Raw genomic sequence first — 21402 nt, 5'->3', positions numbered from 1 at the left:
TTAGAGGATTTGAAGTTATAGAAGGTTTCTATAATAAGTTAATCTACTGGTTTTATAGAGTATAGGTAAAGGTTTGATGCTATATTGTAAAAACCTCTCCCAGTTGTAGTTACTTTTTGGGGAAGGTTTCCTCCATAATCCATTGTGGGTTTTCCCTTAGATAGTTTTCATAATTAGGTTTTTCAGTTTGTCATGATATCATTGTCTCTTATCCATAGTTGTTTGAATTGCAATTGGTGACGCCTTATGCCATATATGCTTATATTTTTTTTCAATGATTAAATTCAGAGTGATTAAATTGGCATAATCGGACTTAATCTGTCAAATTTCCTAACAAGTGGATGTGAAAATTTTGGATGTTTTGTTAGGTGACTCTAGCGCTCAAAAAAAAAAAAAAAGATAAAAAGAAAAAAAACGAAAATGTCATAGGCACCAAAAACCTGCATAGAAATTTTTCGCTTCCATCTCACTTTGTACCGTGGTGGGAATCAAATGATTAATTGCTTGTGAAATGGGAGTGAAAAAAATATGTGGTTTATTCGATGCATGTCTTATAACTAAAAAAGAGTGACCTTGAGAGAGAGTAAAACTTAGAACTTTCATTTCATGAGATGCAATTCAAATCTATTGTACGAGTAGCTATTGAGGTTGATATTATGAGATTCACTTAACATTATGAGAGAGAGAGAGAGAGAGAGAGAGTATTAAAGGTATGTTTGTAAATATGGTAACTTTAAAACCCTTAACCAATATTGGTCTCACCCAAAATCTCTTATTCGCCCATTTTTTGATGGTTCAATAAATACAACAATGGGAGAAGAGGATTTGACTCTAGATATCTATATTAAAAACACCTGGAGATGCCACTTGAGCTAAAACACTCTTGGCATTATTCACCCAATTGAATCCTACTTATATCATAGTTGAATTTAATGGAAATTTTAATATTGAAACATCATACTCATCTTTCTGCCCCTAGGAATCATGTCTCATTACTTATTAGAGTCTATTTGTATGAATTTATTTTATTTAAAAATAATTTGAGATTTTAAGTTAAAACAATTAACTCTTAAATAAGATATAAGTGCATTCTGAACACTTGGGCACCAAGACAAGATGCAAGTGCATGTTGAACACTTGGGACACCAAGAAAAGATGCAAATGAAATCTGTTGAAAGGTGGCAATAATGTCCAAAAAATGGTAGATTTTGTCAAATTAATTGTACTTTTTTTGACAAAAAATTAACTGTACCTTTAAGTCTGTATTTGAGCAAATCCAGACTAAATCCAAAAATCTCACAATCTTATGCTATCACCCGAATATCATATGCCAAAAAAAATAATTCATAACCCCTCATTCTAAATAAACCTATATTCAAAATTACCTAATTGAACCCTAAGAGCCCTAGAAACATTATTGTACCCACTGAAATATATAGAAATTAATAATTCTAAAGTAACAATAACAACCACAACAATAAAGTGGCCTGGAAAGAAAGTGAAAATCAAAATGCCTTATAGCTGAATGGCATAATATGCTATAATCAATTAGGAGAATTAGAGTTTGAATTCTTTTTCCCAAACGATGTAACTATCAAATTATTGCTGAAAAAAAAAATCAAATTATATAAATAAATAAAAGTTTGGTGCGGTGTCAATTGACACAAAGCTTACAAATCACTTTGTGCCACATCATAGCAACAAGAAATTACTAACATCGTTTAATTTCAGCCAAAAAAGAAATTAGAGAGCTCTACTACATTTACCTTAAATAACAAAATGAAGCAGCCCTAGCATATCACATGTCTCATTCTTGGTCCTACTTCATCTAACCATGTTGGTCTCACTACATGGAATTGAAGTCCCACTTGGACTTGGAGACTCAGTTGTTTTCAAGCATTATGAATGGAAAGGAGTACTTGGTAATTTCAATTTATGTTTCTCTATAAATTAACTGATCTCATTTCTCTCATATATACTTCAAAATCTAAGAGAGAAAAAAAAATATCCAAACAATACCTTTGCTTAGATTTTGTTTGATTAGGAAGATGGAAAAGTCAAGGGATAGAAAATAGAAAAATGATGGAAAAGTTAGGAGACAGAAAAAAATTTAGTTTTCCCTCACATCTATTTAATTGAGAGGATAGAAAATGGTAAGGATATAGCCTTGTACTTTTGTCTTAGATTCTATCTAGAAACATTGCCATGTAACTTCCTAGGACAATGTATACTCATTTTCAAATCAATAAAGAAATGTTTATGGTTTTGTTACTTTTTCTTTATAGTAAAATAAGTGGTAATTCTACGTAAGACACTTTATCTAGGGTGAAGATACAAGTCGAACCACCATTTTGAAATGCACTAATACGACTCTACCGATTCGCATGAGTTTGGCCAAACTTCAATTAAATGGACCAAGGGTGCGGCCTCTCTCTCTCTCTCTCTGAGAGAGAGAGAGAGAGTATATATATATATATATATATATTATGGTCTAAAGACTGAATGATTAAGCTTTGGCACAAAATAATAGCAAATGCCTAATCTTTGTCAAAATGGTACATAATTTCAAGTTCAAAGAATTTCTTGCAACAGGTTTGATCGGTTCAAGGTGTTGGATTTGGGTCTAAAGTGGTTTGGGTCCAATGGAGTAATACTCAGGACATAACTTTGTGCATATCTTTGTGCCACAACTCACCAATAAAATTTTGTTATAAGGCGAGAGTCAATGCTTCAACTTTATAAAGCCAAACAAACATAGACCCACCATCCAATTGAATCTCTCACACATTCACACATCTCTATAAGTCCCATTAAACAAACCCAACATCCCCGAAAAAGTAACCGTTTTTCCAAATAGGTACCTTATATTTAAGTCTCAAATTCACATTAGAGGAAGATTAGGCCAAGATCTAAGCTTGAATTACACAACCCATTACCAAACATCTATAATGAAAACCAATAACCCCGCTTCAACAAATAGATCTGGCACAAAATCATGAAGTGGGTCTCTTTGGAAACAAGCTTATGCTACAAAAATCACAAAAAATAAAAATTGGGTATTTTAGATAACAAGTTTAAGCTAAAAAAAAAAACCGCAAAAACAAGAGGTGGATCTTACTCAAAAACAAACAAATGGAAAAAATCTGAATCCCTCCACTTCTATTTCCTAGTCATATTCTAATAAGGGTTCCCCCGAAGCAGTATCCCTCTTAAACATGCATAATATTTATAAGTAAAGAATTAGGCAAATGACACAAAGGCTCACACGTAACATACATTAGGGTGGGTGTTCTATTTCTATGGTTCATCCTAGTAATATGTTTTTATTATTCAGAGTCTACCCTAAGCATGTATTATTCAAGAATTGAAAAGAAGGAAAAAACGTATCTCAGACCAGCATCTATGCATATGAAGATGAATAGAAAGAAGCAATAAATTAGAAGTCTAGGGTGTGTGCACATTAGTGAAAATTTCCAGGGATGGAACCAAACATTGGAAAATAAGAAGCTTTCCCTGAGAGACAGAGCAAATAGAGACAATCTAAATAATTAATGCACACTTTCCATTAGATTTGAACAATTTTAGTTCACACATGTTGTACTGACTGAGATGTGGCCTCCTTTTTCCCCTTTTGTTGTAATTTTGTGTAAATATTAGCTAAGTGTATCAACTGAACATGATCCTGAGTAGCAATAACAATTCCCTATAAACAAACATGTTCCTCTTCATTGATGATGCAATCTTCCAATATGGGGATGAAGAAGCATATTTAATGATATCAACAAAGAGAATCCATCACACACACACATACATGAACAAATCAGGGATTTTGTGCAATTCTACCTTCTAGTGACACAAATAAAGATTATTTATGTGATTCACACACAAAAATCAGGAGTCTAATTCTATACAAAATATAAATCTCTATGTTCAACTTGTTCTTAAATGAAAACAGAAAATTATGAACCATAATCCATAAGTTTCTTATTTGAGACCCAGATAAAGGAATGATCCTTCAGTTACAGGAGCCTAAAAATATAGACCAAATGAAAAAACAGACCAAAATCATTCAACGCAATACATTTGTTTTCAAAGACCAGCAAATGAAATTTCCACAGGATTCTCAACCCGACCAAAATAATAATAATAATAATAAATGTTTACCTAAAGAGAGAAAGAGAGCCTTGCATATAACACAGTAAGTAAACGTTTACAACCTTTCTTGAAGAAATCCCATTACAAATCAATTTTAAAGGAATTTCTATATAATAATAATAATAATAAAAAATAACATTTACAACTGCAAAAAGTTTAGTATGTATTTATATGAGCTTATTTTCATCAGCTTATTTAGTTTATTGTGTAAAATATACTCAAACATACCCTTCTAAAATCCAATTGCAGTTCCTCTCCTTGCATCTGAAAACATACTGAATAATTAGTGCTAATTCAACAGTAGAGCCGGATCATACATTCAGTGAGCTACATTGCAGTATAATTAGGTAATCTTGAATTCTCAAGGCCCTGCAAAAGGTCCCACTCTGGCACTCTCAAGTCTGGTTCTATGGACAGTCAAATTATATGGGACTTTCTTTCAAGATAATAAATCAAATGTTCCATTAGAATTGAGGCTTGTTACTCATTCTGTAAGAGTAAAAGTGATTTATTTATAATTGGTCCCCTGAACCACATAAATAGAATGGTCTACTTCCACACTAAAGCACAATCTAGATGAGAGCAATACCGTACATCACAATCAACCTTCAGCAAGAACTCATAGTTGTGATTTGTGCAACTACTCCAGACATAGATTGAACTCCACAAGAGTCTTACAATGGTCCAATCACTAAAAAAACCCAAGTTTATCATTTAGAAACTCAATGTGAATCTTTTCAATCCATTTCTGCTGGAATCAATGATACTGGTACTAATGCACCACATCCTACCAGAACCACGTAGTTAAGCATGCTTGGGAAAGATTAGTACTAGGATGGGTGACCTCTTGGGAAGTCCTTGTGTTGCGCCCGTTTCTTTTACTTATCAAAAAGAAGAACCATGCAGCCAAAGACAAGTGCAAACAGCATAAATTTGAGTCAGTGATGCTAGTTCGCTACCAATAGTCATTGCAAGAGCACACCCCACCTTTAAAATGATGAAAGCGGTTTGCATCTCTTACAACAATCTCCTTTTTAAGCATATCTGATGCTAACTTCATGAAGTTATGGCAATCCACACAAATTCGAATGTTCTTATTAATTCTTATTACTCTCCCACCATAACACAAACTTCTTTCATTCATTACGGCAAATGTCAAAGCTAGCTTCTCACTGTGACAATACAATTGCTCCTCTTTCTGCTCCTCTTCCATGTCATGCAATGCCAAGCTTGTCTCGGGTACATAACCTATCTCCTTTAACTTCCCAATAAATCCTTCAAGCTGCCTGAATATCACCCCCCTTTCTGGATGACATCGGCCTCCAGAGGCAAATTCATGCACCTGATTTCCAATCTCAACCCAGCTTAATCCAGGTTCCTTTCTCACACTAGATCCCTTCATTTCATTCCTAATTAGGCCAGCTTTATTGAAATTACCACCGGAGGAATATATGTTTGACATTTGTACATAACCTAATGAATTACCTGGCTCCAACTCTTTCAGTTTATCTGCTGCTAACTTTGCCAAACTTGTCTTACCATGCTTCCTACATGATCCAAGGAGTGTGCTCCAAACTACAGAATCAGGCTTCATCGGCATTCTATTTATAAGTTCTGCAGCCTCAAGAACTCGCCCTGATCGCCCAACAATGTCAACCATGCAGGCATAGTGATCAAGCTGAGGAACAATACCATATTTTCCAACCATAGAGTCAAAAATTATGATTCCTTCATCCACAAGTTCAGCATGGCTGCAAGCTGAGAGGAGAGCGACAAAGGTAGTAGGATCAGGTTGGAGATTCATTTGCCAAAAGAGTTGCAATGCTTCTCTAGCTTTTCCATGCAAGGCATGCGCTTTTAGCATTGAGTTCCAAGAAACCAAATCACGAAATTCCATTTCATCAAAAACTTGCTTAGTCAAAGCAATGTTGCCACACCTAGCATAGGCATGGATCAGAGCATTTGCAAGTACAGTGTCACCCTCAAACCCAGCTTTAATAACTTGAGAATGAACTGCCATAGCATGCCGCTCAGTCACAAGGCCTGCACAAGCTTTCAAGGCAATTGAGAAAGTATACCAATCTGGAATTAAGTCCTCTCGACGCAACTGACAGAAAAGGAACAGAGCTTCTTCAGGGTCACGTTCTGCAAGTGCCGTAATAATGCTAGTCCATGAAACAATATCTCGATGAGAAGTACTTGTCTCCATAAAAATCCTATAACAGTTACCAATATCTCCTCCAATATCAAAGTAAGACTTCACCAATGCAGTTGTTATTTCAATTTCTGAGATAAGCCCAGTTTTGATAGTGAGACAATGCAACTGAAGGCAAAACTTGAGACTACTACTCATCACATCATCAACTTGTATATTGCCACTGCTTTCACTTCCATACAAGGAAGAAAAGACACTGAGAAGAGTGGCACGATCAAAACCAGTTCCCTCACGGTGCATTTGCGTGAAAAGATTCATAGCTTGGGTCCCAAGCCCACGAATTTGAAACCCTGCCACCATTGAATTCCACGAAACAAGGTTGCGAATCTGCATGGTCTTGAACAAACTCCAAGCCTCATCCTTATCATCATTATACACACACCCAAAGCTAGTACTCTTACTATACATGGTAATAAGAGCATTCGCAACGTAAACACAAGAATCCAAAGCCAGTTTCAACGCAAGCGCATGTACTTGCCGACCACGCTCACCAAAGCAAGAACTAAGCACACTTGCCACTGCAAACTCATTCGGATAATACTCCACCAACATACTCGAAAACAAGAGAAAACACTCGCCCGCTCTTCCTTGTTGCGCGTACCCGGAAATGAGAGCAGTCCAAGAAACAAGGTTTCTGTGAGGCATTTCATCGAACAGGCGGTGGGCGTAGTCTACGTATCCAAATTTGCAGTACATGTTGATGAGATGGTTGGTAACGAAGAGATCAAAAGGGTTTGTGGGGTTGTGGGAAAGCATGTGATAGTGTAGAGATATGCCTTCATGGAGGCTTCTGTGGCGAGCACATGCATGGAACAGAGTCGCATAGGTTTGGTGGTTTTGGGTTTGGGTTTGGGTGTAGAATATTGAGAGCGCTTCTTGGAGGTGGCCGCGATTGGATAGCACGCGCACCTGGTTGAGAAGATTGTTGGGTTCGGTGTTATAACTAGACGCTGTGGGAACATTGGCTATGTGTAATTGTCGGAGGGAGAAGTAGCACGCGCGTGTTGTCGGGCGTGGCATAACGAGGATCCCACAATAGTTGTATTGATTTTAAACTTAAAACTCTACAAGGTTTTGGCATCAGTTAAATAAGCTACAGATTCTCGCAGCCCAGGCCAGCCCTCTCAATTTTTTGTTAAAAGAAGATGTTGTCATTTTTCTTTTTTTTGAAGGGGAATGTTGTAATTTGATAAGCAAGAAAAGAGAAATTGAATTGTAGTTTTCTTATAGCAATAATGCTAACAACACAATAAAAAGTCACAATAATTTCATAATATTCATAAATTAACATGTCAGCTTGTATATGGGTCTTCCACAATCTTCAATTAAATTTTTTTAATTATATAGTATGCTAATTTGAAAATGTTGTGAAATTGTTATAGTTTTTCATTGTGTCTATAACATTAGTCTTCTTTAAATAGCTGAGTTAAACTTTACTTAAATAAATGTTTGGCCTTAAAGCTTGCATGTTTTCATTTTTTTTTTTTTTTACTCTATAATAATTGTTCTTTATTATCAGGTTAAGACACCAATTAGTTTGATTCAAATACATTTCAAAATTTATACTTTGGCCTTTTATGTATGGTTTCCTTTCATATTGGTCTTGCCATCCAATTTTATTAATGATCAGACTATTAAGTGCCCTTTCATATATTAATTATTTCATGAAAATAATATCTCAATAATACTAGTTAAGAGTTTTGTACCTTAATTGACACCTCTCCATACTCAAAGTGCTCGGAGGTTTAGGGGAGAAATAATTCAAGTTGCAAGGTTAGCAAAATATTGTAACTATCTCAAAAAAAAAAAACTATAATACCATAAAATGCATGATTTTTGGCAGAAACGAATAATATAAATTCATATACGAAAGGAAATAGATGGAAAAGCTAATATGAAAAAGAAATGAAATATGAAGAATCAAAATAAAATATTTGAATCATACAACCCAATATTTAAGAATGTGTTTTATTTTATTAATTAATTTAGTATGAAAGCTTGTCTGTAACTTTGTATTGGAATTTGGAGTCACTAATTAATTTGGCAGTGTAGTGGTAAAGAAGTCGGGTCAACACAACTTTGGTTATGGGTTCATGTTCCTCTTTACCTGGCCATCGAGGCAAGTTTCAAGCCTCGATGAGTAGGAGGACGTAGCAATCACTGCAAAATCTAAGGCGTGAGCCTGAGCGGAGTGGGCATTAGTGCAGATCTTGGTGGTAATAGCAAATATTCAAATGAGAACTTTGAAAGTCAAATAGGGGAAATGTTCCATGTGAATACTACTTGCACATGAGTTAGTCGATCCTAAGAGACGAGAAAGGCATGTTTGATAGCATATTAAGCACGAATTTCGAAAGAGAATCGAGTTAAAATTCTTAAACTGAGACGCGTGGTTAACAGCAATATTAGGGAGTCTGGAAACGTCAACGGGGGTCTCAAGAAGAGGCCATTGCATACACTCTAACTACTTTCGAGTTAGACCAATGTTGTGTATGCAATATTAGAGGTAGAAGGAGTGCTACCATTATAATTTCCAGGTAGGAAAGTCAAACCAATTACCTCTAATCATTCTTCTCAAAAAAAAAAAAAAAAATTTATAATTGCCCCTAATCATTTAAAAAAAAAAAAAATAAAAAAAAAAAAAAAAATTATAATTGCCCCTAATCATTTAACAAAAAAAAAAACAAAAACAAAAACAAAACTTTGTATTGGAGTCTAATGAGCCCGGCCCATTTACTTTTTGCCAAAATAAAAAACCTGACTCCTCATGCTATAAATCCAACAACCCCTTTCTCGCTTCGAAACATTTTCTTTTCTCACAATTTCCCGCTTCACTAATCACAAAGTAAGCTTTCTCCCTCGATAAATTTATACGTTGTGTTCTCATCAATTGTGTGTGTGTTTTTTTAATACCAGTAATAATATATGTTCCTTGCGTGAAAGTTTTGCTTCATAAACTGTTTGATAATTGGATTTACTGATTAATTTTTTTAAAATACCGTATCAATTAATTATATTTATGGGTTTGCTGAATTGGGTTCATTTCATATATTGTTGATCTTTGTATAAAATTATACCTTTGTAAGATTTTTAATTTATACGGTTACTATGTTTTTTGGATGATTAGTTAGAGGGAATTCATTCTTCTTAAGGCAAAGTTGTTATCCAATTGTGCTACAAGATTAATTGTCTGTAAACTTTAAAAAATATGCAAATGTCTTTAACAAAGTGACTTTGTAATTGGATTAGAAAAAAAGGTCATACCCAGATCACAAAGCTCCTATTTTTGCGGGGAGAGGTGATTGGAAGGCGTCCTTGGCGGGTTTATTGGAGAGGCTGATTCCCAGACTAGAAGTTGAGATAGACTATCAATAATGGGGTTGCCAAGATTTGGGCGGCCGAAGGGTATGGATATGCAAGGCAAGTTGAGTCCCAACCTTTTTGTGGCCAACTGTGGGCCAGCGGTAGGGCTTTCTCATGACACCATTGCATCAGTGTTTGCTGCCTTTGGGGAAGTGAATGGAGTCTTTGCAGCTGATGAGAGTGGTGCACGTGTTATTGTTTCTTATTGTGATGAGAGTTCTGCTAGAGCTGCCCTGGAAGCATTGGATGGACACCCTTGTCCTGAGCTTGGAGGCCGCACTTTGCACATTCGGTATTCAGTACTACAACCTACTGCACCGGTACTAGATGTGAAGTTCTAAATGCTTGAGCTCATGCTTTCTGTAAGCTTTGCATTGTTTACTTTGGTGCTTGTCATGAATTAGTAACATAATTTGTCAATTCATACTAAAACTATGGTCTTAGATGTGATAGCTGATGTTTTCTCAACCCAGACTCTGCAAATTTGTTTGCCATGGCTTGATTGTTATTTGAATCCCTGATTCAAATTTGGCAAATAGTGAGAGCAAATTTTATTTATTGTGAGCGGTTTAAAGTACTTTCAGAAACTGAAGTAGATATGTTCATAATTCAATGGTACTTGTAATCTTTATTATCTAGTTGCTTTATGTCTTCTATAAATTGATAAGATTGCATGTCTTCAGGATCAGATCAATGACTCAGTTCCAGTGTCTTTGGTGGCTTCTGATTTGAACATTCCAGGGCTTTACTTATTGCATGACTTTGTCAGCACTAAAGAAGAGGAGGTTAGGAATTATTGTCTTCTAAACTTTGCCCATGCTTTATTTAGCCTTTTGATATTAAGTTTTGAATCCTTTGAGTTAAATGTTGCTTGAAAGTTTTCACCTTTACTATATTATGTATGTTATTTTCTGGTTTTTCAGGAATTGCTTGCATCCATTGATGAAAGGCCTTGGAAAAGTCTTGCCAAAAGAAGGGTTCAGCATTATGGCTATGAGTTTTGCTATGAAGTATGTCATATGATTAATAATAACCAGCCTGCTCCTGCCACTTACACAGACACGAACAAACACACAAAACAATAAGAACAAATTTGCATTTTTATGATTATATTTGATGACCTTTCTTCAAATGCTTCCATATCCTTATATACCTTGTCCCAAACTTCATTTTTATGTATCTTTACTTTTTCCAGATTCTGCCACCCAAGGTGAAGGACTTATAATATATGTTTCTCAACTATCCTGAGTGTTCTGGGCTTTGTTGAAGTGACTGACATACTTATATGCATATATCATTTTTCAGAATTTATCTATTAAAAAATTTTTTTTTTTTAAATTTTAGAATCCAAATACTGTGGATAACTATTAAAGCCTTTACGACCTTCTTTTGCCAATATGTGGTAATGCTTTTATCAACAAAAAAAATGTGGTAATGCTTGGTAGTTGTTGCACATGTGCAATTACATGGCTCCTTGATATCTTTCAAATATATTTTATACATGAATTATAAGAAATGTTATGTGATAGCCACTAAGGACTTAAGGAACATATGTTGGTTTTAAAAGGATTTTAAAGTAAGGAAATCATGTTTAAATGACTGAAGAATAGATAGAAGTCATTGTTGGTATGGAAATACCAGATTGGTCTACGTTTGGAGTTTAGTGTTTGTGGCATGGATGTATTTTCTCCGGGCATTTATGGGAAATCTCATATCTCTGGTATTTTTTACTTCGAGACCATAAATATTGGCCTTGTACTTATCTGAATTTTGGTAAATGGGATAGAAGCAATTGTAAAGGCTGTACAGAATGTTGTGCAAATTCTTTTTTATTCAAAATAATATTTTTATTTGGTATTCTTTTCTTGTTCTCTTCTAATCGAAATAGTTTTTTAAAAAAAAAAAAAAAAAAAAAAAAAATTTTAAATTAGGGTAGGTGTGTGAAATACTCACTTAGCATTCTGCCTTTTCCTTCTTTTTTCCTTTTTCTTATGTTTCCCCCTCTCTTTTGGTGATACAGACAAGGAATGTCAATACAAGACAGCACTTAGGTGAACTTCCATCATTTGTTTCCCCCATTCTTGAAAAGATCTCACTCTTTCCAGACCTTGACAATGCTGCAAGTATAGTTTTGGACCAACTGACGGTATGTGGTAAATGTTTCTGTACATAAACTATTTAAAATAATAGTCTGTAAATTGACAATGTATATCTTGTGTTGGCTTCATTTTGTCAGTGTAGGAATGTAGCTGTTATGTATTAATACTTGAGTACTATGTAGTGGCTCTAGTTTGTTTTAAGATGATTTGTACTTGCATTCTTGTTTCATATTTAAGACTGAAGATCAGTGATAATGTTACAGGTTAATGAGTACCCACCTGGGGTTGGCTTGTCCCCACATATAGATACCCATTCTGCATTTGAGGGATTTATATTCAGCCTTTCATTGGCAGGGCCTTGCATAATGGAGTTCAGGAGATACACAGATGGTGATTGGCTTAATAACAATACAAAAACGCAAACTCCTGAAAATGGCTCAAATTTCTTAAGGAGGGCTATTTACCTTCCCCCTCGGTCCATGCTCCTATTATCTGGGGAAGCACGTTATGCTTGGCATCATTACATTCCACACCACAAGGTACATTACATTATTGTTGGATCTTTTTCTTTTTTTTTAATATATAAATAAATTATCGTTGGATCATTAACTTGTTCTATACTGATCTGATGTTCAAAATGAATAGCAGTTACCATAATGAACGTGTAAATTGTAATTTGAAAAGTATTTGCGTGCTGCATTAATAATGAGAACTATTATGATAATTGGACATATATATGCATACATTCTGAGAAGTTGTTGGAAGACTAGAAAAACATGCAAAAAGTATTTTATCTAGAACCTTCCAATCACAGCATTCTGTCCCTTATCCAAGTTTATAGGTTAGAGAGTCTAAATCCTAGGCACATTTAGGAAAGATTAATTTCAAAACTTTGCCAAGAGTCTTGTAGCTCAATGGCACAGCTTGGTCCCCTTTATAAAGGAGAAGCAAAGTTTGAATCCCCCTCCCTCCCTTGTAACAATTAAATTTTCAGGAGAAAAAAAATCAAAACTTAGCGTGATGTATGTTTTGGTTATATTAATGGAGCAATATATTTTAGAGCTTCTATCGTAAAGTTTAATGGCTAATTATTATTTGCTTGCTTTCCAAGTTGTGCTTCTTAATTTGATTGTAAATACATGGTGAGTTCTTACATGTTTCTGGTTTCTGTTAAATTTATATGTAGTTGCTCGTTTTATGATTAGCCATTAGAGTAAAAAACAATTCCCCTCTCCTCTCTCTTTACTGTGCTTTAGCGTTGTTAGTCTTATCACTGAAGGCATAGGTCAACAATTTTGTTTTACAGATTGATTTGGTGCAGGACAGTGTGATCAGAAGGGGTTCAAGGAGGGTGTCTTTCACTTTTCGTAAGGTGTGTGGGATTTTCTTTTTTTATTTTTCACTACCAGATAAAGTGACCTTAATATAGCAGCAATAAATTCTATATGTGCATGGAATACTCTCTATACTCTAGCATGGATAGTTAAGTTGGTCCCTCGTGGTACACATTCAGAGAACTTAGAGCCCACTATTTCCCCAGTCTGTAAATTTTAATTGTTTGATCAACTATGCCATCTTTGTGGACCGTCTGAGAATGATATGACAGATGAATTAAAGAAAAAGACTTTTGTGTTCTAGCAGAAGATATAGAGTGACTGTGTTCTTCCCTGACAGCATGGTTCTATATGATTCTCCGTGTCTACTCTGTGGTTTTTTTTTTCCTTGGTAAAATGAAGAACAATTTGAGAAACATTTCAAATGCAATAGAACTGTTAAAGATTGTTTCTATTTTTTCTTTGTTTTCTTTTTATGAACGAGCAAGTCTTTTGTTTTATTACATTGCAAAGATGATCAACTCAATACTGCTTTTAGTAATAAAATAGCTTGTGTTAAATTACCAATTGCCCCAAAAGCTTAAACTATTGGGATAGGGTAAAGTTAATCATATAACCACATACTTCTAACACTCCTCACATTTGAGCCTAAAATCCCTTTTAATAGGTGAGGCCCAACATGTGGAGGAGACAAGGTTTGAACTCAAGACCTTCTGCTCTAATACTATGTTAAATTACTGATTGTCCCAAAAGCTTAAGCTATTGAGACATGGTAAATTTAATCATTTAACCACATACTTCTAACCACATGCATGGTAAGCACCCATAAAACTATTTGAAATACAAATAGTTATTGCCTTTCATAGGGAAGGTGTGGTCCATGTTGCACCACACAGTGAAATCTAGCGACTTACAGAACTATGACCACTTGTATTTGGTCAATCTTATAAGTTAATTACAAGGAACCCCCTAAATAGTACCATGCTAAACTGTTCTGGTTCGTCTAGAAAGACTATTATTCGTCATTGGACCTGACCCTCATTGTATTAACAAACCAGAGATATTACATGCTAAAACAGGGGAGCATTTATATAAGTTAACAGGATGTACAATTCAATTAATTTGTGCTTAGTTGAGTCTCAGATTGCTGTGTCATGACCTGAGGAAACCCTAGCCACATTTGCACTTTACTCCAAAAGATTAGTCATTATTAGAGTTCTCTGCAATCACTTATATATCCGGGATCAACCTAGTATATGCTCAGTATGTGCAACGCGGTACACATCCACATAATAGTCCAAATCCACACAACTGAAAATTCCAAATGATTTGGGGTATTACAGTGGATTTTTAATTTTGCAGCACATTGAACCACAGACTGCACTATATTGATCTTCTCTTTTTTAAATTAACGGGATGTAAAAACTAGGTTCACCATACATTGGATTTTGAACTGTTTGGGCCTAATTATATCATTAGTCTGGAGATGTGGTTCATTTTTTTAGTTTTGACCTCTTTTTTTTTTGCCTCTAAATCTCTTCATTTTTCAAAACTCCAACCTAAATGTCCTGAAGTGAAGGGCTCCTAATATCTTGTTTTTCCATGAAAAACAATGAATGATTGAATCAGGTTTGCATGTGCAATGCTTTTTTCATAATTCAGAATTTGTTGCTTTCCCATGTAGTGGATTTCGTAACTCACATTGGGGAAAACAATGCCTGAAAAATTAATGTGAATTGTGAACTATACCAGCTGGTCAGTTAAGGTCATTTATAAAAAATAAAAAAAATGGAATTTTTTGGGAGTGCTGCAAAACATATGGTAGTTATGATTTTCGTAAAATATCTTCAACTTGTTCTTGGCCGTAATGTGTTTATAGTTAAGTGCTTCACTAATTTGTTATGGAAGTTTGGTGCTTCTGATTTTTCTTTCTTTTTCCCATTTTCTCCTGGTTTAATTCATTACTTTTACTTTTTCAGGTTAGAGCTGATCCTTGCCAATGTGACTTTCCCCAATATTGTGATTCTCAGAGATAAGAAGACTGGTTTTTTTACTGATTGAAAACGCAGACTGACCATTGAACTCTGATGTAACAATGATTATAATTGTTTGTAGGAGATGGTTAGTGAGGAACAACACAATTTTGAGGTGGACTTATTTTCCAAGATGATTCATTCTCTTATTTTCCAAGGAATCATACATATGGTTCCTCTTAAAGATAGAGTAGGTTCACTTGTCAAGGTACTGCATTTGTATCATTTTTTTTTTTTTTGGTTGTTGTTAATTCATGGAATTCACTGATTTTCTTCTATGATGTATACTTTTTCTGTAAGTAAATTCTTGCCCCCTGTATTGGACGATATAGAAATTTAATGAAGTGGGCTCTGATGTTATTTTGATATTGTTCCGCCTGGTAAGTTGTCGGTAGACACATTTAGTTCCTCTGGAACATACATACTTTTTCTGGTTCAGCTTCTGGCTTTTGTTGTCCATGCCACATCCAACCTTATAACTTTGAGGCTTTGAATTTGAAACGCTGATCATGCATTTACCTGTCAATATGACAATGTTGTGATATGTGTTACTGATTTTTCTTCAATTCAAACTGACTTGAATAGAGGGCTTACCTTCTTTATGCCACCAGTATCAATACTTTTATTTTGTTAACTGCATGATTTGCATCAGATTGCTGTGGTAAAGCATAAACTAAAATATGCTTGTGGCTTTATAGCAAGGGGACGTAATTCTAAAATATGATGGTGTACTCTACTCGCTAGTGTTTTCAAAGAAATAATGCACAGCCTTGGCTGTCTCCTACATCATCATCCCCATTACCATCTCCCCAATGGTCAGCATGAGAAATTACAAATAGAATTAGCGTTTATATTTAGCTTTCAATGTACAAGTTTGGGACTTAAGCTGCAGGGTGTGTATTTGTATTTGTGTAGACTTTCAATGCATAATTAACTTATCGTGTTTCAATGTTTAATGTAAAATGTCTGTTTCTATGCGTTGTTTTTTTTTTTTTTTTTTTTGTGGTGGGGGGGCGCGCACGGGAGTTATTTTTTTTTTTTTTTTTGGTATATTACTTTACTTTCAAGAAATCAAATACTCGGTAAACTTTTTTTTTTTCACTTTTTTTTTTTCATTTGTAAATTTAATATTATTAAGCAGATTATAAATTTTTAATATAGTAATTAGTGTTTAAAGTATGTACTGTGGAGTGATTTATATTATCTTTCTTTTTCTTTTTGTATGGTACTTTGCTTTCAAGACTATGAAGTGATTTATCTTTATCCTTTTGTTTTTTTGTTTTTTTTTTTATTTTTTTATGGTACTTTACTATGAAGAAATCAAGTATTAGGTAATTTTTTTTTTCACTTTTTTATATTTATTTTTTAAATTTTATATTATCGAGTGAATTGTAAAAATTTAATATTGTAATTAGTATTTAGAGTATGTACTGTGGGGTGATATTTTTTTCTTTTTCCTTTTGTACGATACTTTACTTTTAAGAAATCAAGTACTAGGTAATTTTTGTTTTCACGTTACATTTATTTATTTATTTTTGTAAATTTTATATTATTGAGTGAATTATAAATATTTAATATAATAATTAGTATTTAGAATATGGACTGTGGAGTGATTTTTTTTTCTTTTTGTACGATACTTTACTTTCAAAAAATCAAGTATTGGGTAAATTTATATTTTCTTTTGTTTTTTTTTCTTTTGTAAATTTAATATTATTAAGTGGATTATAAATATTTACGATAATAATTAGTATTTAAAGTGTGGATGGTAGAGTGATTTTTCATTTTTCATTTTTTTTTTCATTTTGCATGGTACTTTATTTTTAAGAAATAAAGTACTAGGAATTTTTTTTTTCTTTTGTAAATTTTATTTTATTAAGTGGATTATAAATATTTTAGATAGTTATTAGTATTTAGAGTGTAGATAGTGGCATGATTTATCTTTATTCTTTTTCTTTTTCTTTTTCTTTTTCTTTTTGTATAGTACTTTATTTTTAAGAAATCAAGTATTGGGTAAAAAAAATTTTCACTGTTTTTTTTATTTTGTAAAATTTATATTATTAAGTAGATTATAAATATTTAAGATAGTAATTAGTATTTAGATTGTGAACTGTGTAGTGATTTATCTTTATCATTTTTTTTTTCTTTTTGTATGATACTTTATTTTCAATAAATCAAGTATTGGGTAAAAAAAAATTTCACTTTTTTTACTGTTGTAAATTTTTTATTATTAAGTGGATTATACATATTTAAGATAGTAATTAGTTTCTAGAGTGTGAACCGTTGTCTGATTTATCTTTATCTTTTGTTTTCTTTTTCTTTTTGTATGGTACTTTATCTTCAAGAAATCAAGTGTTAGGTAAAAAAAAAAATTTCACTTTTTTTACTGTTGTAAATTTTTTATTGTTAAGTGGATTATACATATTTCAGATAGTAATTAGTTTCTAGAGTGTGAACCATTGTCTGATTTATCTTTATCTTTTGTTTTCTTTTTCTTTTTGTATGGTACTTTATCTTCAAGAAATCAAGTGTTAGGTAAAAAAAAAAAATTCACTTTTTTTTTTATTTAGTAAATTTTTTATTAGAGATAATTACAATTTACCCACCTGTGGTTTGCCTCTAATTTGATTTGCCTACCCGTGGTTTCAATTTTAACACATTACCCACCTGTGATTTCCTCCGTTAAGACTCTGTTACCCACCTCTGTTAAAAAGAAGGTTAAATATGTATTTTTGCACAATTTTTATGTCTCTCTCCTCCCAAAACATAAAACACATAAAAATTCAAGAGAAAACAAGATCAAAATGTGCTATTGGTAAAAAAATATTATACAATTTCTTAGAACTTCAACTTGTATTTGAACTTATCATCCCAACCACAAATAAACTAATTATATATCTGAAAGCATGATAAAGCCGTATGAGAAAAATTAGATAAAAATTAAAAACTCCTAATCTAACTCAACAACGTTCAAATAAATCAAATCAAATCTCCTGCTCCTTATGTCCAAAAACTAAAAACCCAGAAAAATAGAAAACTCAGAAAATTTCAAACAACAAAAATTGAAACTCCTCATGTCCAAAGACTAAAAACCCAGAAAACTTTAAACATATCAAAACACCGCCATAAATTCAAATCGTATCATTCACAATACATTTCTTCCAGCTCAGCTCTGATTCTCAAAGCTCTGAATCTTCTCTGTGAAGCGGAAGACAAATCATACATCAAGCGCACTGGTAGCGCTCATGGTTGGGACGTGTTGTTCTATATCTTCAGTTTCTTGAAAGGAATCACGCTCTTTTCCCCTCTCCAACATATTTATTTTTCTGGGTGGAACGTGTTGGGATCGATGAGAGTGTTTTGATCGGAACTGAGAAACTGAACAACATGTCCAAAAACGTCCAAATAATTACACGCTAATCGTTTTGATCGGAACTGGATGGTCGTTTTTGAAGCCGTATTTGCAAGATAAGGAGAAGAAGGTTTTGATGATTGTGATTCCTTTACAGGTTGTGGCGAATATAGCTCAGGTCGCGATCGATGAGAGCGGTCCGCTCGCGCAAGATTGGGTTACGTGGAAACAGATCTTCTTGCTCGTCGATGTGGTGTGTTGCTGTGTGGTTTTGTTCCCTATCGTTTGGTCGATTTAGAATCTCAGAGAAGCCGCTAGGACAGACGGGAAAGCCGCAGTGAATTTGATGAAATTGACTCTGTTTAGGCAGTACTACATTGCTGTGATTTGCTACATTTACTTCACGCGTGTTGTGGTTTATGCGTTGGAGACTATTACTTCGTATCGGTACCTCTGGATGAGTGTGGTTTATGTTTTTGATGATTTCGATTGTGTGGTGAACAAGTTCAACTCAGCTCAGAAAAGTTTAAACTTTTCTGGGTTTCTAGTTTTTGGACATGAGGACTTTCAATTTTTTTGAACTTTTCTGGGTTTTCTATTTTTCTGGGTTTTTAGTTTTTGGACATGAGGAGCAAGAGATTTGATTTGATTTATTTGAACGTTGTTGAGTTAGATTTGGAGTTTTAATTTTTATCTAATTTTTCTCATACTGCTTTGTCATGCTTTCAGATGTGTAATTAGTTTATTTGTGGTTGAGATGATAAGTTCAAATACAAGTTGAAGTTCTAAGAAATTGGATAATATTTTTTACCAATAGCACATTTTGATCTTGTTTTCTCTTGAATTTTTATGTGTTTTATGTTTTGAGAGGAGAGAGACATAAAAATTATGCAAAAATACATATTTAACCTTCTTTTTAACAGAGGTGGGTAACAGAGCCTTGACGGAGGAAATCACAGGTGGGTAAAGTGTCAAAATTGAAACCACGGATAGGCAAATCAAATTAGAGGCAAACCACAGGTGGGTAAAGTGTAATTATCCCTTTTTATTATTAAGTGGATTATAAATATTTAAAATAGTAATTTGTATCTATAGTGTGGACCGTGGAGTGATTTATCATTTTTTTTTTCTTTTTGTATGGTACTTTACTTTCAAGAAATCAAGTATTGGGTAAACTTTTTTTTTTTTTTCATTTGTGAATTTAATATTATTAAGCGGATTATAAAATTTTAATATAGTAACTAGTATTTAAAGTGTGGACTGTGGAGTGATTTATTTCTTCCTTTTATTTTTCTTTTTGTATGATATTTTACTTTCAAGACTATAATGTGATTTATCTTTATCTTTTTTTTTTTATATGGAATTTTACTTTGAAGAAATCAAGTACTAGGTAATTTTTTTTTTCACTTTTTATTTTTATTTTGTAAATTTTATATTATTTAGTGAATTATGAATATTTATTATTGCAATTAGTATTTAGACTATGCACTATGGGGTGATATTTTTTTTTTCTTTTTTCTTTTCGTACGATACTTTACTTTTAAGAAATCAAGTACTAGGTTAATTTATATTTTCTTTTGCGTTTTTTTCTCTTTTGTAAATTTTATGTTATTAAGTGAATTCTAAATATTTAAGATAGTAATTAGTATTTAGAGCGTGGACGGTGAAGTGATTTTTTTTTTCTTTTCCTTTTTGTATGGTACTTTATTTTCAAGAAATAAAGTACTGGGAATTTTTTTTTTCTTTTGTAAATTTTATATTATTAATTGGATTATAAATATTTAAGATAGTTATTAGTATTTAGAGTGTGAACTGTGCAATGATTTATCTTTATCTTTTTTTTTCTTTTTTTTTTTGGTACTTTACTTTCAAGAAATCAAGTACTAGGTAAACTTTTTTTTTTTCTTTTTTTTTTCTTCTGTAAATTTAATATTATTAAGCGAATTATAAATTTTTAATATAGCAACTAGTATTTAAAGTATGGACTGTGGAGTGATTGATCTTTATCTTTTCTTTTTCTTTTTGTATGGTACTTTACTTTCAAGACTATAATGTGATTTATCTTTATCATTTTTTTTTATGGTACTTTACTTTGAAGAAATCAAGTACTAGGTAATTTTTTTTTTCACTTTTTATTTTTATTTTGTAAATTTTATATTATCGAGTGAATTATAAATATTTAATATTGTAATTAGTATTTAGAGTATGGACTGTGGGGTGATTTTTTTTTTCTTTTTGTACGATAATTTACTTTTAAGAAATCAAGTACTGGGTAAATTTATATTTTCTTTTGTTTTTTTTTTTCTTTTGTAAATTTTATATTATTAAGTGGATTATAAATATTTATGATAGTAATTAGTATTTAAATTGTGGATAGTAGAATGATTTTTCATTTTTCTTTTCTTTTTCTTTTTGTATGGTACTTTATTTTTAAGAAATAAAGTACTAGGATTTTTTTTTTCTTTTGTAAATTTTATTTTATTAAGTGGATTATAAATATTTAAGATAGTTATTAGTATTTAGAGTGTGGATAGTGGAATGATTTATATTTATTCTTTTTCTTTTTCTTTTTGTATGGTACTTTACTTTTAAGAAATCAAGTATTGGATAAAAAAATATTTCACTTTTTTTTTTGTTTTGTAAATTTTATATTATTAAGTAGATTATAAATATTTAAGATAGTAATTAGTATTTAGAGTATAGACTGTAGAGTGATTTATTTTTATCTTTTCTTTTTTTGTTTTGTGTGATACTTTACTTTCAATAAATCAAGTATTGGGTAAAAAAAAAAAAATTCTCTTTTTTTTACTTTTGTAAATTTTTTATTATTAAGTGGATTATACAAGAGAGGGTT

General features: G+C 32.6%; 2 protein-coding genes and 1 pseudogene across 10 annotated transcripts; 2 read left to right on the top strand and 1 right to left on the bottom strand.

Annotated features, from left to right (window-relative positions):
- Positions 1-4115: 4115 nt before the first annotated feature.
- Positions 4116-7486, bottom strand: LOC112039269 (pentatricopeptide repeat-containing protein At1g71420). The gene has a single exon (XM_024072125.2). It carries the CDS (start codon positions 7388-7390, stop codon positions 5111-5113), a length of 2280 nt encoding a protein of 759 aa, XP_023927893.1. The 5' UTR covers positions 7391-7486; the 3' UTR covers positions 4116-5110.
- A 1629-nt stretch (positions 7487-9115) lies between these two features.
- LOC112039268 (alkylated DNA repair protein ALKBH8 homolog) lies at positions 9116-15567 on the top strand. 9 transcript variants are annotated; one of them, XM_065766910.1, is made up of 8 exons: positions 9116-9215; positions 9620-10053; positions 10417-10518; positions 10657-10743; positions 11754-11879; positions 12096-12371; positions 13139-13204; positions 15282-15567. In XM_065766910.1, the coding sequence occupies exons 2-8, from the start codon at positions 9745-9747 to the stop codon at positions 15465-15467; spliced, it is 1152 nt and encodes a 383-aa protein (XP_065622982.1). In that variant the 5' UTR covers positions 9116-9215; positions 9620-9744; the 3' UTR covers positions 15468-15567. The 9 variants fall into 9 exon arrangements, with proteins under 9 accessions (XP_065622982.1, XP_065622983.1, XP_065622981.1 ...); XM_065766911.1 differs by having other exon boundaries at positions 9620-10062; positions 13154-13204; XM_065766909.1 differs by having other exon boundaries at positions 9620-10062.
- Positions 15568-18173: 2606 nt separating this feature from the next.
- On the top strand, positions 18174-19351 carry LOC136064759 (protein CANDIDATE G-PROTEIN COUPLED RECEPTOR 7-like; annotated as a pseudogene).
- Positions 19352-21402: the final 2051 nt, after the last annotated feature.

Source organism: Quercus suber, unplaced genomic scaffold (genome assembly GCF_002906115.3).
Source record: "Quercus suber isolate HL8 unplaced genomic scaffold, Cork oak 2.0 scaffold_755, whole genome shotgun sequence".
NCBI classification, from domain to species: Eukaryota; Viridiplantae; Streptophyta; class Magnoliopsida; order Fagales; family Fagaceae; genus Quercus; species Quercus suber.
The sequence above is the reverse complement of the archived record's forward strand: the minus strand, read 5'-3'. Positions and strand labels throughout refer to the sequence as shown.

What these genes read in the sequence shown, in the direction of transcription:
- LOC112039269 (XM_024072125.2), bottom strand. Translation starts at nt 7,390, where the DNA reads ATGCCACGCCCGACAACACGCGCGTGCTACTTCTCCCTCCGACAATTA.
- LOC112039268 (XM_065766909.1), top strand. Translation starts at nt 9,745, where the DNA reads ATGGGGTTGCCAAGATTTGGGCGGCCGAAGGGTATGGATATGCAAGGC. An exon ending in CTACTGCACCGGTACTAGAT is followed by an intron (nt 10,063 to 10,416) that starts GTGAAGTTCTAA and finishes GCATGTCTTCAG; the next exon opens with GATCAGATCAATGACTCAGT. An exon ending in TGTCTTTCACTTTTCGTAAG is followed by an intron (nt 13,205 to 15,281) that starts GTGTGTGGGATT and finishes AATTGTTTGTAG; the next exon opens with GAGATGGTTAGTGAGGAACA.